At 41.1% G+C, this 15,650-nt stretch overlaps 1 protein-coding gene across 1 annotated transcript; it reads right to left on the reverse strand.

Annotated features, from left to right (window-relative positions):
- Positions 1-12,001: 12,001 nt before the first annotated feature.
- LOC129407285 (ribonuclease inhibitor-like) lies at positions 12,002-15,645 on the reverse strand (the record flags this gene model as incomplete). Its single annotated transcript, XM_055147970.1, has 5 exons — positions 12,002-12,008; positions 12,052-12,102; positions 12,248-12,421; positions 12,586-12,759; positions 15,467-15,645. Coding segments are annotated over 5 exons (585 nt in total), but the record flags the coding sequence as incomplete, so codon positions are not given.
- Between the last annotated feature and the right edge of the window lie 5 nt (positions 15,646-15,650).

Here is a 15,650-nt window from a genome sequence, read left to right on the forward strand (position 1 = left end):
ACCAAACTTTAATTCTGTTCCACAGAATCAGCCTCAGTTCTATCTGAGTTTGTGGAAGAGGGAAGAAGTGTCACTTTGTCCTGTAACAATGTAAGAGAGAGACAAAGAAAATGTGATGGAACCACATGGATTTTTAACTCGACTGAAACTAAAGAAGCTCAAGAACTCATTAGACTTGGAAATCCTTCCAAGTGTAATGGGTTAGCTCCAGTGTCCCAGAGTCTGGAGATTCAAAATGTCCATCCTCAGGACGCTGGACTCTTCTACTGTCAACAATACGACCAATCAGGACGTCTCCTGTCTCCTGATGCTCCTGTGTCTCTGTCTGTGGTCTCATGTGAGTATTTTGTTATTAGATCAGGAGTCTAACCCACAACCTCCTCACTGAGAGGAGGAGACAGGATAACCACTCTGCCACAGTCACACAGATTGACTCAAGTGTCTTGTTTTTCACAGTGACTAAAGAGAAACATGAGGAAATTGTTCAGTTAAGATGTAAAGTGTCCTCCTCTTTCTGTGGTGTCAAAACAAAATGGCTGTTTAATGGCAACAACGTCAATGATCCACAATTAACCACAACAAACTTTGAAGGAGTCCTCACTGTTCCACTTCCAAAATCACATTTCCTTTACAAAGACGTGGATCTGTTCAAATGTGAAGTGACTGATGGAGAAAACAAGAAGAAGTTTTCTCTCAGATCCAACAAACCAGGTGAGACCAGGAGGAGTTTTGAAAAAAACAAAAAAAGAAATAATACTATGTTTCCTGTTCAAGCAAAGATTTGAACAGCAAAAGCATGTGTTATTTGAAAAAAAAAAAAAAAAAAAAGCCAAATTGTTTTTTTTTCCATTGTTCCTTGAGTGAAACTTCTCCTCAGCTCTTCTGTTCTGAACCATGTGTGTAGAAGATCATATCATAAACTTTGTTACAGTTGATCAAAACAGACACATGTGTTTTTACAAATGAACTCTGTAAGAGTGTTCATTTCTGGTGGAAGTGTCAAAGACGACCATGAATCTGAAATGTAAAGTCAGAAGAATTTATTGAGTCTCACAGGTAAAGAAACAACAGAACTAGAACAGACAGAGACTCCTGAGTGTGTGTGTGTGTGTGTGTGTGTGTGTGCGTGTGTGTGTGTGTGTGCGTGTGTGTGTGTGCGTGTGTGTGTGTGTGTGTGTGTGTGTGCGCGCGCGCATGTGTGTGTGTGTGTGTGCGTGTGTGTGCGCGCGCGTGTGTGTGTGTGTGCGTGTGTGTGTGCGCGTGTGTGTGCGCGCGCGCGCGTGTGTGTGTGTGTGTGTGTGTGCGTGTGTGTGCGCGCGCGGTGTGTGTGTGTGCGTGTGTGTGTGCGTGTGTGTGCGCGTGTGTGTGTGCGCGCGCGCGCGTGTGTGTGTGTGTGTGTGTGTGCGTGTGCGTGTGTGCGTGTGTGTGTGTGTGTGAGAGTATTTTTAACATTTTGTCTTTCTCTTTGGGAAGTCGACCCCTTTTATCCAGTTTATGATTTATAGATAATAATCAGTATTTCCTAAATTGTGATTTAATTTGTCCTTTTAGCTCGATCCTATTTCTAGAACATATGACAATAATTATTTTCTTAACTGGTGGTTAATAATCATTTATTGATAATGTAGATGTGTGTGTCTCTTTTTATCATCACTTCATCCTTTTCTGTACTGAACCTGTCAGTTAAACCTCGGTCACATATGTTTTATTCTTTACCTCTGCCTCTTTCCTTCTGTACTTAACAAACTGCTTGTACAAGTCATTGTTCTTTTTGCTTGCGTTTGATCGCTGTCAAGTGAAAAAGCCCAGCCCCTCTGCTCCAAGTCTTCACCTCCACTCCTGAGCCTCTCTCCTCTCACCTCTTCTCCTCTCCTCCCCTTTTTGATGAGTTGATGAGGTTATTTTGAGTGTGTCCAGTAGGTGGCAGCAGAACACACAGGTGAGCAGGTGAGTCTCTGAAATCATTTCCTCAGGCCCAGGTGAACAAACACAAACCAAACCAAACCAAGGCATGTGAAGGAAAACACAGAGACACCGGTGAGGACATTTACCTGTAAAATTATTTTTTTTAAGTTTAAATGGTAAGTAAAATGGTGGTAAAACCCATATAGAAATAATCTCTTTAATTTACATGTAAAATAATTATTCTATTTAATTTAAGTATAATGATAAGCCTAGGTTAAATTTAAATACAAATGACTGATTTATTTTATGAAATTAGATTAGTAAAGTTAAGTTTTGAAAATGTTAAATACAGCTAAATTGAATAACTAAATCATTTGATAATTGGCATTTGATTATTTAAATATAAAGTAAAAAATCAGATTTAAGGTAAATGGTGTAAAATCTAAGTTAAAGTAGCACTAATTTGAAAAATATATATTTAGCCATTTTAAAAGTATTTATTAATTTTTGTCTTAAAATAATAAAAATGTTACATTTATTCACTTATTTATTTTATTTTTTTTAAAATATATATAATATACATATAGGTAAAATTATACATTGGTTAAAATTTTAGCTATTTATGTTCATGTGTAAAATGTATATTAATAAATATTATAAATAAATATTACAACTAATATTATAATACATATCATGTATGAATAATAAATATTATAATTGAAGTATATTAAAATACAAATATATTATATTACTAATGAAATTGTAATATGTAAATTTAATTTAATTATTACGTATATTTGTTTTCGACCTGCTACTGCTACTGCTGCAGCTACTACTACAGATACTACTACTACTACTACTACTACTACTACTACTACTACTACTAAAAGAACTGAACAATTTTAATAAAAATCTTCAAGTTGAGTTGAGTCTTGTGTCTGTTTTCCTGGTTTTTCAAGTTGGACCTGCATTCCTTAATTAAAGACTTGACAATGGTCCTTTTGTTTTCCATGGAGTTTTTTTGTCCTCCTTTACTCGACACTTTCTAATAGGACAATTCTTATCATAAAGGAAAGAAATCTGTGTAGAAAGGAGTTGTAAGCTGTGTTTCCATCACACTCTTCATCAATAGATTCCCACTTATGCATTGCTAAATCTTGCTTCAGAGCCATTATTGATTGTTCTGTTTCTCTATGAACATCTTTGGTTATTTTCCACTTGACGTCACACACCATGAAGACTGGTAAATGATCGCTGGTGTCATTTAGTAATAGACCACCAATGATGTTACTGCCCAAAATATGACAGAATATATGATCTGTTGAGGTGGCACTGTGTGTTGTTCTTCTAATTGCTCTTGTAATTCATGGATCCAAGCCCATGGCAAACATTGTATTGATAAATTCCTCAGTGAATTGATGTTTTTTTTTTTTTCTTTTTTCTGCATTGAACAAATCAATATTGTCATCTCCACAGATTAAAACGTCCTTGGTCGTTTTATTACTAAATCACTTTTCCATCTGTTCACTAAATAAGACCATGTCTGATCCTGGTGTCCTGTAAACACAGCTTACAATTCTGTTTTTTCATTTTTGCACTGTCATTTCTACAGTTAAACATTCAAAAATATCATCCACTGCCAGAGACAAACTTTCTACAATACAACACTTGATGTTTGTATCAATATATAAAGCCACACCGCCTCCTCTCTTACGCTCTCTCTTTGTACAAAACATTTTATAATCCTTCAAATTTAACTCTGTCCCTTTAGCCCCATTTATCCACGTCTCTGAGACTGAATTATGTTAAAGGTGATTTGAATTAGTGCTGTCAAGCGATTTAAATAATTGAGAGATTAATTAATTATGATCTGTATTTGATTAATCTACTTAATCTCTTTTTTTTTTTGTTTTATCTCATATATAAATTGCTGAGAAAAGCCTTAACTTGAGGTATTTTCATTTAAATTCATTATTACATTATTGTGGCAGATCAAAAGACTGATAGAGAACAAAAAAAAAGTGACATTATAAAGTCATTTATTGTTTAACAAACTTTAACACATGCAGTTGTTGACATTCCGCTGTGTTCTTTTGTCAAACTTTAACTGTGTGTGTGCACGGAGCGGGAGGGTGGGATGATAAACTACACTCCCACAAACTAAATATAAGTGTAAAGTAAAATATACAAATGATTCATGTTTGCCTATCATACATCATTTGTGCTGGATATTTTATTTTAGCATTAATAAAAACATTTTAAGCAGCCTACACTTGCAGACGTGGTCTAATCTTGCACACGTGTTAGACAATTCCTTTCCGCTTCTCCATGTTTGATAGAGATTAAGAAAGTGAACGTCTCCATTAGGGATGGGCATTCGATGAAATTTTATTAATCAATCGTCTGGAGAATTAACGATCGATTTTCAATGAATCATTAACGTTTTTATATTAAAATTATCATCATTATTATTACTGTTACTAATCTGCATAAATAAACTCAACTTTACAACATATAAACATCACCACTCTAGAGCCACATCAGCCCATTGGACATTATAATGTGTTTAATGCAGCTTTGCACAAGTCTCACAGAAACAAAACTTAAAACTGCATGGCTAATTTGCATAAAGTAAGACAGAAGGAAAAAAAAAAAAACAAAACACTTTTGTGCACTGATGTGGTTCAGCTCCTATCGGACTGAAGGACATGATTCAGTGGAATAGAGATGTTCTCTCTGTGACAGAGGATGTTCTGCTGAAGGTGAGTCTGTTCTGTGTGTGTGTCACGATGTTTGCAGAGATCATATGTGTGCAGGTTTATCGCAGATGCGGCGAGAACGGGAATGGAAATTCCAATTCTTTGAGGGAGCGAGCGGAGCAGGACTGCACAGTGCAGGACTGCGTTCCAACAACACATGAAAACAGGTTTTATAATAAGGCAACTCGCATACAGAAACGGTAAAGTTAGAGATTAAAAATGAGATTAATGCGATTAAAAAACATAACGCACTAAATATGACTGTAATTAATTCATCACAATTTACGTGATAATTTGACACCCCTAATTTGAATTGATTCAGATCATCTTTAATGCATTTGAAATTGGACTATAAACTCCTACTGTTAAAATGAACTCAAGATATTTTTTGGTACAGTATAAATTCTTTATTAAATGTGTCCTCTGTGAAATATAAACAATGATTCTTTGTACTCTGAGGAATGTGATTATCTGGATCAATTTCCTTCATGTTAGTTTGGGCTTTGTGCTCAATATGATCTGTGTCATTCACCTGGAGCTCGAGGTTCTGTGTTCTAGGTATTTAGAAAATGGTCAAAGTTATCTTTTTTTTTTTTTTTTTTACATTTTGTTCAAAGGTCCAATAAAGAGTTAAATATCAAAGAATCAGAATGTTGTGTCTATTATTTCATGTGTCAGACTTTATAGGGCGAGGTGTTATTACTGATGAAAAACGTCATTGGAAAGAACACATACAATATATACAGAATCAAATATCCCAAAACATGGCAGTATAAGGTAAGGCCAAATATTTAGTGGACAAAGATCTACAGACACTTGATTGTTCTTTAATTGCACCATATTTGACATTCTGTGCTGAGATCTGGGCTAATAATTCTAAAACAATATTGGAAGCACTTTTCGTATGACAGAAAAGAGCACGAGGAATAATTCATAACGTTGGGTTTTATGAGCACAACCAAGCAGCTTTTTATCACTTCAAACATGTTCAGACTTAAACTGATCAACTTCCAGAGCGCCAAAATAATGTACAAGGCAAAAAGGAAAGAATGACCAAAACATATTCACAAAAAACTGATTGAAAGAGAAAGTTCTTGTCATTTAAGGGGAATGCGTCTCTTTAAAATGTCCAGAGTCCGAACAACAAGAAAAGTTTTTGTGTTTCAGTTTGTGGGTCAAAATCTGGAACTCTGAGTGATGAGCTCAAAAAATGCCCAAATCTGAAAATGTTGAAAGGAAGATATAAAGAAATGATTAGAATGTGCAGAAGAAGGAACTGAAGTGAATTTGTCATCTGAATGTAAACAAGAACATATTTCTTTTGTATCTGGAGTCATGTGACGTACGATTAGAAGAGTCTGGCAGAAGCACATTATTGCTTTCATGAATTATCGATGTATATTTTTATCTGGAGATTCTATTTGTGATGAGTGATGTAAAAAAAATGTCTTTATGTATCTGTTGATTGCTGTTGTTACAGTTGCATGAAAAAGTATGGGAACCCTTTGGGATTACTTGGATTTCTGCATAAATTGGACATAAAATGTGTCCTGATCTTCATCTAAGTCACAACAACAGACAAACACATTCTGCTTTAACTAATACTGCACAAAAATGATTTGTTCTATTCAGTTTTTCATTGATCACAACATGTAAAAACTCACAGTACAGGGTGGAAAAAGTCTATGAACCTCTGGGCTAATGACTTCTCTTGGAGCTACTGGGAGCCAGGAGTCAGCCAACCTGGAGTCCAGTGAATGTGATGAGTTTGCAGGTGTTGGTTAAAGCTGCCCTGTCTTATAAAAACTCACAGTAGTTTTCAGAAAGCTGTTCTCTAGAAGGACTGCCTGATGTGAACGATGCCTCGCACAAAAGAGCTCTCAGAAGACCTGATCAAGAATTGTTGAGTTACATAAAGCTGGAAAGGGACATAAAAGTGTCTCTGAAAGCCTCGATGTTCATAAGTCTACAGCAGGCATGTCCAAACTATGGCCTGTGGGCCAAATGCGGCCCTCAGACAAATTTTTTTTGGCCCTCGGGCTTCCAGGTGAATTGACCCATTAATAAAAAATTTACTTTTTACTGCAAGTTTTTTGAAAATCTACCTTGATAAAGTCTAATATTTAACATTAAGTGTGTGCTTTTAAAGATCTTAGTGTAAAAGAAAGATGGCTCATTTTAACTTGTTAAACATGCACATCTTTCCATTATTCACTGTATTGAGCTCCAGCCTACAGCCCTTGATCGGCCCTCTGCTTCTTCTGTGTTTAGATATGTGGCCCTTGATGAAAAAAGTTTGGACACCCCTGGTCTACAGTAAGACAGATTGTCTACAAATGGAGAAAGTCCAACACTGTTGCTGCTCTCCTTGGCGTGGTGGTCCTGTAAAGACGACAGCAAGAGCACAGCGCAGAACGCTCAATGAGGTGAGGAGGAATCCTAGAGTGTCAGCGAAAGACTTGCAAACATCTCTGGCACATGCAAAGATTTTTGTTGATAAATCTACAATATGTAAAACCTGAAACCAGAATGGAGTTCATGGGAGGACACCACAGAGGACACCACTGCTGTCAAAGAAAAACATTGCAGCATGCCTGAAGTTTGCAAAAGATCATCTGGATGTTCCACAGCAGAACTGGCAAAACTGTGGACAGATGAATCAAAAACTGAGTTGTTTGGAAGGAACACACAACTCTATGTGTGGAGAAAAAAAGGCACAGCACCAAAATCAAAACCTCATCCCAGCTGTGAAACACGGTGGAGGGAGCATCATGGTTTGGGGCTTTGCTGCCTCAGGGCCTGTGGGATTACTGGCATTGGCGGAAAAATGAATTCTAAATTGTACCAAGACTTAAGACCATCTGAACACCAACTGAAGCTCAAACGAGGACGGGTGATGCAACAGGACAATGACCTCAAACATAAAAGCAAATCAACAACAGAATGGCTCAAACAGAAGAAAATGCACCTTCTGGAGTGGCCCAGTCAGAGTCCTGACCTCAACCCGAATGAGATGCTGCGGCATGACCTCAAGAGAGCAATTCACACCAGACAACCCAAAAACATTGCTGAAGTGAAACAGTTTTGTGAAGAGGAATGGTCCAAAATTCCTCCTGACCGTTGTGCAGGTCTGATCTGCAGTTACAGGAAATGTTTGGTTGAGGTTATTGCTGCGAAAGGACCGACAACCAGTTATTAAATCAAAGGTTCACAGACTTTTTCCACCCTGCACTGAGTTTTTACATGTTGTATTCAATGAAAAACTGAACACATAGAATTTCTTATACAATATTAGTTAAAGCAGAATGTGTTTTTCTGTTGTTGGGACTTAGAAGGTCAGGACACATTTTATGCCCAATCTTTGCAGAAATCCAAGTAATCCCAAAGGGTTCACATACTTTTTTCTTGCAACTGTATGTTTTTCTCTGTTTGGTCCATTTTGGTCCATTCTCAGACAGAATGTGAGCGCCCTCTGGTGGACAGAAGACAGAACCCAACCTTGACAAACCTTTGGAAGTATAAAGTACTGAAGCCGAGAGGGGTCACAACAAACGCAAACACCTCAACAAATACAAATGCGACAACACAACAAAAAGCCACAACACACCAAAAAAAGCCACAACGGAAATGACCGCGGGACTCTCTTTGAATGCAAACGCCGCAACAAATAGAAACGCCACAACAACACAAAAGTAAAGGAACAGAGAAGTTGGAAACGTAAGTATAAGTAATTTATTGTTTTATCATTATTCGTTTCACGTTGTAGTTCTTCTTCTTCACTTGCCGCTTGATCGGTCCGTCGGAAAATAGAGTCCCGCGGTAACTTCCTTTGTGGCTGTTTGATGTGTTGCAGCATTTGCGTTTGTGTTGTGGTGTTTGTATTTGTTGCGGCGTTTGCATTCAAATAGAGTCCCGCGGTCATTTCCGTTGTGGCTTTTTTTTGGTTTGTTGTGGCTTTTTGTTGTGTTGTCGCATTTGTATTTGTTGCGGCGTTTGTGTTTGTTGTGACCCCTCTCGGCTTCCGTAATAAAGAGAGAGAGAAGGGTTTTCTCAAATATTTCACACATATAACACCCACACACAAGTGAGGCTCATTTCTGCAGGATTTTTCTGTCAAACTCCACTATTAACATCACTTTTTTTGTTCAACGATGTAAAAATAGATGAAAAATGTCGGACTGTTTTACACCGAGGAGAGTGAGTCTGTCGGAGCACACAGAGACACTGAGGAGCCATAAGACACGAGCCTAAACCCAGGGAGCAGAGTGTGAGTGAATGTGGTGTTGAAGGTGTAGAGGTGGGTCAGTTGGTCAGAGGAGACTGTGTAGAAGGACAGAGAGCCAGCAGGACAGTCCACAAACACTGCTACTCTCCCACAAGAGGAGCAGGGCTGAGGGAGACGGGTTCGATAGTTATTATGGCGAACAGAGAAACCATCTTTAGAACACTCCAGACTACAGGACTGATCATTGAATCCAAACAAACTGTCAAAATCGTCTCCTTTCCTTCTGATTCTTCTGTAAGACACTGATATAGAAACTCCTCCACTCCACTGGACCTCCCAGTAACAGCGGCCACTCAGACCAGTGGAACACAAAATCTGAGGCCTGAAGTCAAATCTGTCCTGATGATCTGGATACGGCTGCTTCTCTGTCACACGTGTCACCTTCTTGTTGTTGTCAGACAGTTTGAGTTCTCTGTTTGCTGTGTTTGGATCCAGAGTGAGATCACAGAAATCTGATGGAGAAAAGACACAACACAGCAGCAGTTAGTCCCCTGTCCACTCTCATCATTCCACTCTTCTGTTTGTCTCACATTTATATGAGTGTAAAAACATTTCCTTTCACAGCCCCACACCAGTCTATTTCAGATTATTCTCAGTGTAAATCTGGAGTCTATTTCAGATTATTCTCAGTGTAAATCTGGAGTCTATTTCAGATTAATCTCAGTGTAAATCTGGAGTCTATTTCAGATTAATCTCAGTGTAAATCTGGAGTCTATTTCAGATTATTCTCAGTGTAAATCTGGAGTCTACTTCAGATTATTCTCAGTGTAAATCTGGTGTCTATTTCAGATTATTCTCAGTGTAAATCTGGAGTCTATTTCAGATTATTCTCAGTGTAAATCTGGAGTCTATTTCAGATTATTCTCAGTGTAAATCTGGAGTCTATTTCAGATTATTCTCAGTGTAAATCTGGAGTCTATTTCAGATTATTCTCAGTGTAAATCTGGAGTCTACTTCAGATTATTCTCAGTGTAAATCTGGAGTCTATTTCAGATTATTCTCAGTGTAAATCTGGAGTCTACTTCAGATTATTCTCAGTGTAAATCTGGATTTCTCTGGAGTTTGTTGCTGCAGTGACAAAGTGCAGCTCCAGTCTCTGACGTCACTCCACACATTCCTACACTCCTCTGTGCTCCTGGACACACACTTTCTCCTTTAAAGAGGGGCTATGTTCTGAGTTTCCCCTCTCTTTGCTCCCTGTGCTAAGTCCCACCCCCTTCAGAGCACTATCCCAACACACACAACCACTACTGAAACTCCTGCACAAACATCAGGTTTGTCCAGTTGCTGTGTTCAGTTTTGTGTCATGTTTTTTTGTGTTTATGGAGAGTTGTCGTGTGGGAGCATGGGAGATGTGGCTTGTGGGCGGAGCCTCGTACAGGCTCATACTGCTAACAGTAAGGAGGGTTTGAATAGGGCCCTGAAGAGATCAGTAGATTACTCAAACATGGATGAGCCTTCAGGGAGGTTTGTTAATCATTGTATTTATACAGCGCCTTTCAAGACGCCCAAAGTGCTTTACAGTTCATTATTCATTCACTCAACACTGGTGGTGATGGTAAACTTCTACTGTAGCCACAGCTGCCCTGGGGCAGACTGAATGCAGTCTGCATGCATGACAGAAGCAAGGCTGCCAATCTGTGCCATCGGCCCCTCTCACTACCACCATCTCTCACACACACATCTCTCATACTCGGCAATGTGGGTGAAGTGTCTTGCCTAAGGACACAAGGACAGTTTTTGCCACTGGCGCCCCTCTGTGGGTCCTGGAATTCCCAGTGTCTCTATCCAAGTACTGACCAGACCAAGCCTCTGCTTATCTTCTGATATATGATGGGATCAGACTTTGACAAGCCGGTATGGCCACAGACGAATGTCGTTATAATGTGGGAGAAACCTAAAGAAGACGTTTTTTGTATCATTCCCTCTTTAAATGTCTCCATGTGAGACCACAATCCTGTGCTGAGTCCAACAGCTGTGACTGTGTCCGTGGCTCCAGAGCTCCAACCCCCAACCTCTGATGGGGTTTGGTGCTCCTCCTTTGCTCCAGCAGCAGTAGTTCTGATGGGGTTTGGTGCTCCTCCTTTGCTCCAGCAGCAGTAGTTCTGATGGGGTTTGGTGCTCCTCCTTTGCTCCAGCAGCAGTAGTTCTGATGGGGTTTGGTGCTCCTCCTTTGCTCCAGCAGCAGTAGTTCTGATGGGGTTTGGTGCTCCTCCGTTGCTCCAGCAGCAGTAGTTCTGATGGGGTTTGGTGCTCCTCCTTTGCTGCAGCAGCAGTAGTTGTGATGGGGTTTGGTGCTCCTCCTTTGCTGCAGCAGCAGTAGTTGTGATGGGGTTTGGTGCTCCTCCTTTGCTCCAGCAGCAGTAGTTGTGATGGGGTTTGGTGCTCCTCCTTTGCTCCAGCAGCAGTAGTTGTGATGGGGTTTGGTGCTCCTCCTTTGCTCCAGCAGCAGTAGTTGTGATGGGGTTTGGTGCTCCTCCGTTGCTCCAGCAGCAGTAGTTGTGATGGGGTTTGGTGCTCCTCCTTTGCTGCAGCAGCAGTAGTTGTGATGGGGTTTGGTGCTCCTCCTTTGCTCCAGCAGCAGTAGTTGTGATGGGGTTTGGTGCTCCTCCGTTGCTCCAGCAGCAGTAGTTGTGATGGGGTTTGGTGCTCCTCCTTTGCTCCAGCAGCAGTAGTTCTGATGGGGTTTGGTGCACACAGGGGCTGAGACATGTGGCTCTGCGTTGCAGGAGCTTGTTCACAGCTGCTGTCCTTTTGCCAGTGTTTGTGTGAGATCTGCATTTGTTCTGGTGATGAGGAGGACTGACAGCAGAGGCACAGCTCAGAGGAGAACAGGGGACTGGTTTAAATCCACTGTCTCCAGAAGAAGAATGAAGATCAGTGTTGTACATGTTTGAGCTGAAACATGAGTGCAGTTCCACAGCTCCAGACTGGACTCTTCAGGATCTGCTTCAAGAACTGCTCTGGATTTAGTCCTGGATGTAGAGTTGGACTATTGCTGATAATAAAACTATAAAACTGGACACTAAACTCTTCATGTGTTCTTAATGTATTAAATGCTGAAAACAAAAAAGCATAACAGCATTTGCATTTATTTGATACTCACTCTTCCATGGGCAAACTGTTAACCAATGAAAACCTGCAGGCTCCAGTCTGAAGGAGAACACACATGTTTCATTACTGTGGCTCATTAAGGCTTTACGTTTAATCTGTTCAAATGGACTGATTCTTTATGACACTAGTGTTTACGCTACAATTCCTGCTTCACAGGAGCTACAGTGTGAGCACAGGTCCATACCTGAGAGTGTCCAGTGTGCAGTGGGGGTCCTCCTGTAGAGCACACAGGAGCTTTACTCCTGTGTCTCCTGGATGGTTGTAGCTGAGGTCCAGTTCTATCAGATGGGAGGGGTTGGACCTCAGAGCTGAGGCCAGAGAAGCACAGCCTTCCTCTGAGACCAGACAACCTGACAGTCTGAGGACACAGATTATTGGAATCAGTCCATTCATTAGAAACATTCAACCCAAATGAGACAAACAACAAGTCCCATATCTTTATGTGACTTTATCAAATGGGATTTTCCAATGCAAATACCAACAGGTTATGTAATAATAGTGAAGAATATGAACCCCTCTGACCTGAGCTGTTCCAGTTTACAGTGACGACTCTTCAGTCCAACACACAACATCTTCAGCCCTGAGTCCTTCAAGTCGTTGAGACTGAGGTCCAGGACTCTCAGACTAGAGGACTGGGAGCTGAGGACTGAGGACAGAGCTTCACAGCTTCTCTCTGACAGGTTACAGCTGCTCAGTCTGGAGGAGGAGACAGGAGCTCATTAGAGAAGAACTCAGAACAGAAGTGACAAGTTCAGATACATCCTTTCACTCCCAATCTCAACAATCAACCTGTAAAGAACAAAAAAATATTTTATTAATGAAAACAAAAACAGTTACTGTATTTCTCCTGTAGGATGGTGTTGTTTTACTCGTCTTTTAAACCTGGACAGTTTCATTTCATGAAAAAACAGTTTATTTATCCATTTAAAGAATGGACCTAATACAATTAATATAAATGTTCTTGGGACACAGTTGACTTCAAATATGTTCTCATTGGTTGTTGGACAGAAGGAGGAGGTCAGATGTTCTTTCTCGTGTCGTTTGTTTTTTGTCTCTGCTGTTTTGGCTTTGTTTGCCTCCCTTTGTCTCTTCTCTTCTGTGTGTGTGTCTCCTCCACACTCCTTTCTCTTGCAGCTCTGCGCTAGTAGAATGGAAAACAACTACCAATGGGGAATCAAAGTTATTGGTTATAATGTAAATGGGATTGGAAACAAAATAAAGTGTCACAAAACATGATCACATCTTAAATCTTTGGCCTGTGACAGCGATAATACAGCAGACACATTTAAGTGAAATGTAATCACATAAATGCAAACAGAGATGGACTGGACAAAGGCTTTCCTCAACAGGAAGTGAAGTGTAATGCCAGGAGGCCAGGAGGTTGACTACGACCACGGTAAGTCATGTGTAATTACAACTGGCAGCATCAGAAGGCTGGTTCTTACAGGAGCCTGAGGTGTGAATAAACAAACAACCAGAACTGAAGTTTGAACCAAAAATGTGTTGATATGTGTCAAATAAACCAGACAACAACAGACTGATGACTCCATGTGTGTGAGCCGGGCCTTTAAACATGTCTTCACATGTGATGGCTGTCTCTGCTGGGCCTGGTGTCCTGAAGGCTGTTTCCATGTGTCTGACCTCATGTTCCTGGTTGACCTCTGGTCCTCAAACCAGAGGGGGTCTGGTTTGAGGACCACAGGATTTCATCTCTGCTGTTTGCAGACATTGTCCTGTTGGCTCCATCAAGCAGGGACCTGTAATGTGCACTGGGGTGGTTTGCAGCCAAGTGTGAAGCAGCTGGGATGAAGATCAGCTCTTCTAAATCCGAGGCCGTGGTTCTCAACCGGAAAAAGGTGTCTTGCCCTCTCTGGGTGGGTGGAGAGTCCTTGCCTCAAGTGGAGGAGTTCAAGTATCTCGGGGTCTTGTTCTTGAGTGAGGGGAGGATGAAGCGTGAGATTGACAGGTGGATTGGTGCAGCATGGGCAGTGATGTGGTCACTATATCGGACTGTTGTGGTGAAGATTTACCAGTCATTCTTCATTCTTACTCTCACCAAAGGTCATGAGCTCTGGGTAATGACCGAAAGGACAAGATCGCGGATACAAGCGCTTGAAATGAGTTTCCTCTGCAAGGTGGGTGTGCACTCCCTTAGAGATAGGGTGAGGAGCTCACTCACACGGGAGGAACTCAGAGTAGAACCACTGCTCCTCCACGTTGAGAGGAGCCAGTTGAGGTGGCTCGGGCATCTGTTCCGGATGCCTTCTGGGCGTCTTCCTCTGGAGGTGTCCCGGGCATGTTCCATTAGAAGGAGGCCCCAGGGAAGACCCAGGACACGCCAGAGGGACTATGTCTCTTGGCTGGCCTGGGAATGCCTCGGGGTGCCCCCGGAGGAGGTGGAGGATGTGTCTGGGGTGAAGGAAGTCTGGGAGTCCCTGCTTAGACTGCTAACCCCACGACCCGGCCCTGGATAAGACTTTGTGACATTGTCTGTGACGAGAGCAGCACTTTACACACACTCACATCATTTCACACAAGGAGGGGCCCACAAAAGGGGTTTGGGTCGAGACCGAATGGAGCTGAAACAAAAGACCCTGAAGTGGTAAAGTCCCGAGGTGTGACTCATAAAATATCACAGTAAGAAAAAGGAGCAGAAGAATCGTGCTGGAGGCTCTGGCTCCTGGACCATAAATACAGATGGTTTCTACACTTGGAATGCACAGATCTGTTTATGGACGAAAGAGGAGCAGAAATGAGCCTTTACTTTGTAACATCTCCAAAGCTCAACATGTTCTGTTCCACCTTGTGATGTCATTAAGTGGTACATTTCCAGTTAAAAGCCCGTTTTACCTTTGGTTAAGTAGAAATTGTAAATTCCAGGACTGAAATGATCCAGATTATTTAACTGAAGGTGTGTGAAATTTAAAAACGCAGAGGAGCACTGCCTGTATCACCACATGATGACATCACAGAGTGTTTTCTGTTTGTGAGAAGAGCTCAGACTAAATGTGCAGGTTTGTGTGTTAAACATGTGAATGAAACAAAACACAAGTCCAGGTGTGTTTGTGATGAGGAAACGACATTAAAACAGAGATCAGAAAATAGTGCAATATGGAGCTTTAATGCAGGTCAAAGCTCTGAGGTTTTATATTAATCTGTGTGACGATGTTGAGGTGAGGCCTGAGGATGATGAATACGCCACATTCACACTCAGCATCAGTATCTGGCTCATACAGCACATGGAGCATGAAGGACGCAACAGCTCAACTCGTTTTTGTGGTGAATGGACACTTCTAATGTTTGTGATGAGAGGAAAAAACACTTTAAGTCACTATGATTCTTAGTCAAATCCTGTCCACGGTTAGTCAAAGTGTCTTTGTGTCCACAGTAAAGTGGTCCATACCTGAGAGTGTCCAGTGTGCAGTGGGGGTCCTCCTGTAGAGCACACAGGAGCTTTACTCCTGTGTCTCCTGGATGGTTGTAGCTGAGGTCCAGTTCTATCAGATGGGAGGGGTTGGACCTCAGAGCTGAGGCCAGAGAAGCACAGCCTTCCTCTGAGAGCAGACAACCTGACAGTCTGAGGACAC

Source organism: Boleophthalmus pectinirostris, unplaced genomic scaffold, assembly GCF_026225935.1.
Source record: "Boleophthalmus pectinirostris isolate CB_2022bp ecotype Guang Dong unplaced genomic scaffold, ASM2622593v1 HiC_scaffold_1111, whole genome shotgun sequence".
NCBI classification, from domain to species: domain Eukaryota; kingdom Metazoa; phylum Chordata; class Actinopteri; order Gobiiformes; family Gobiidae; genus Boleophthalmus; species Boleophthalmus pectinirostris.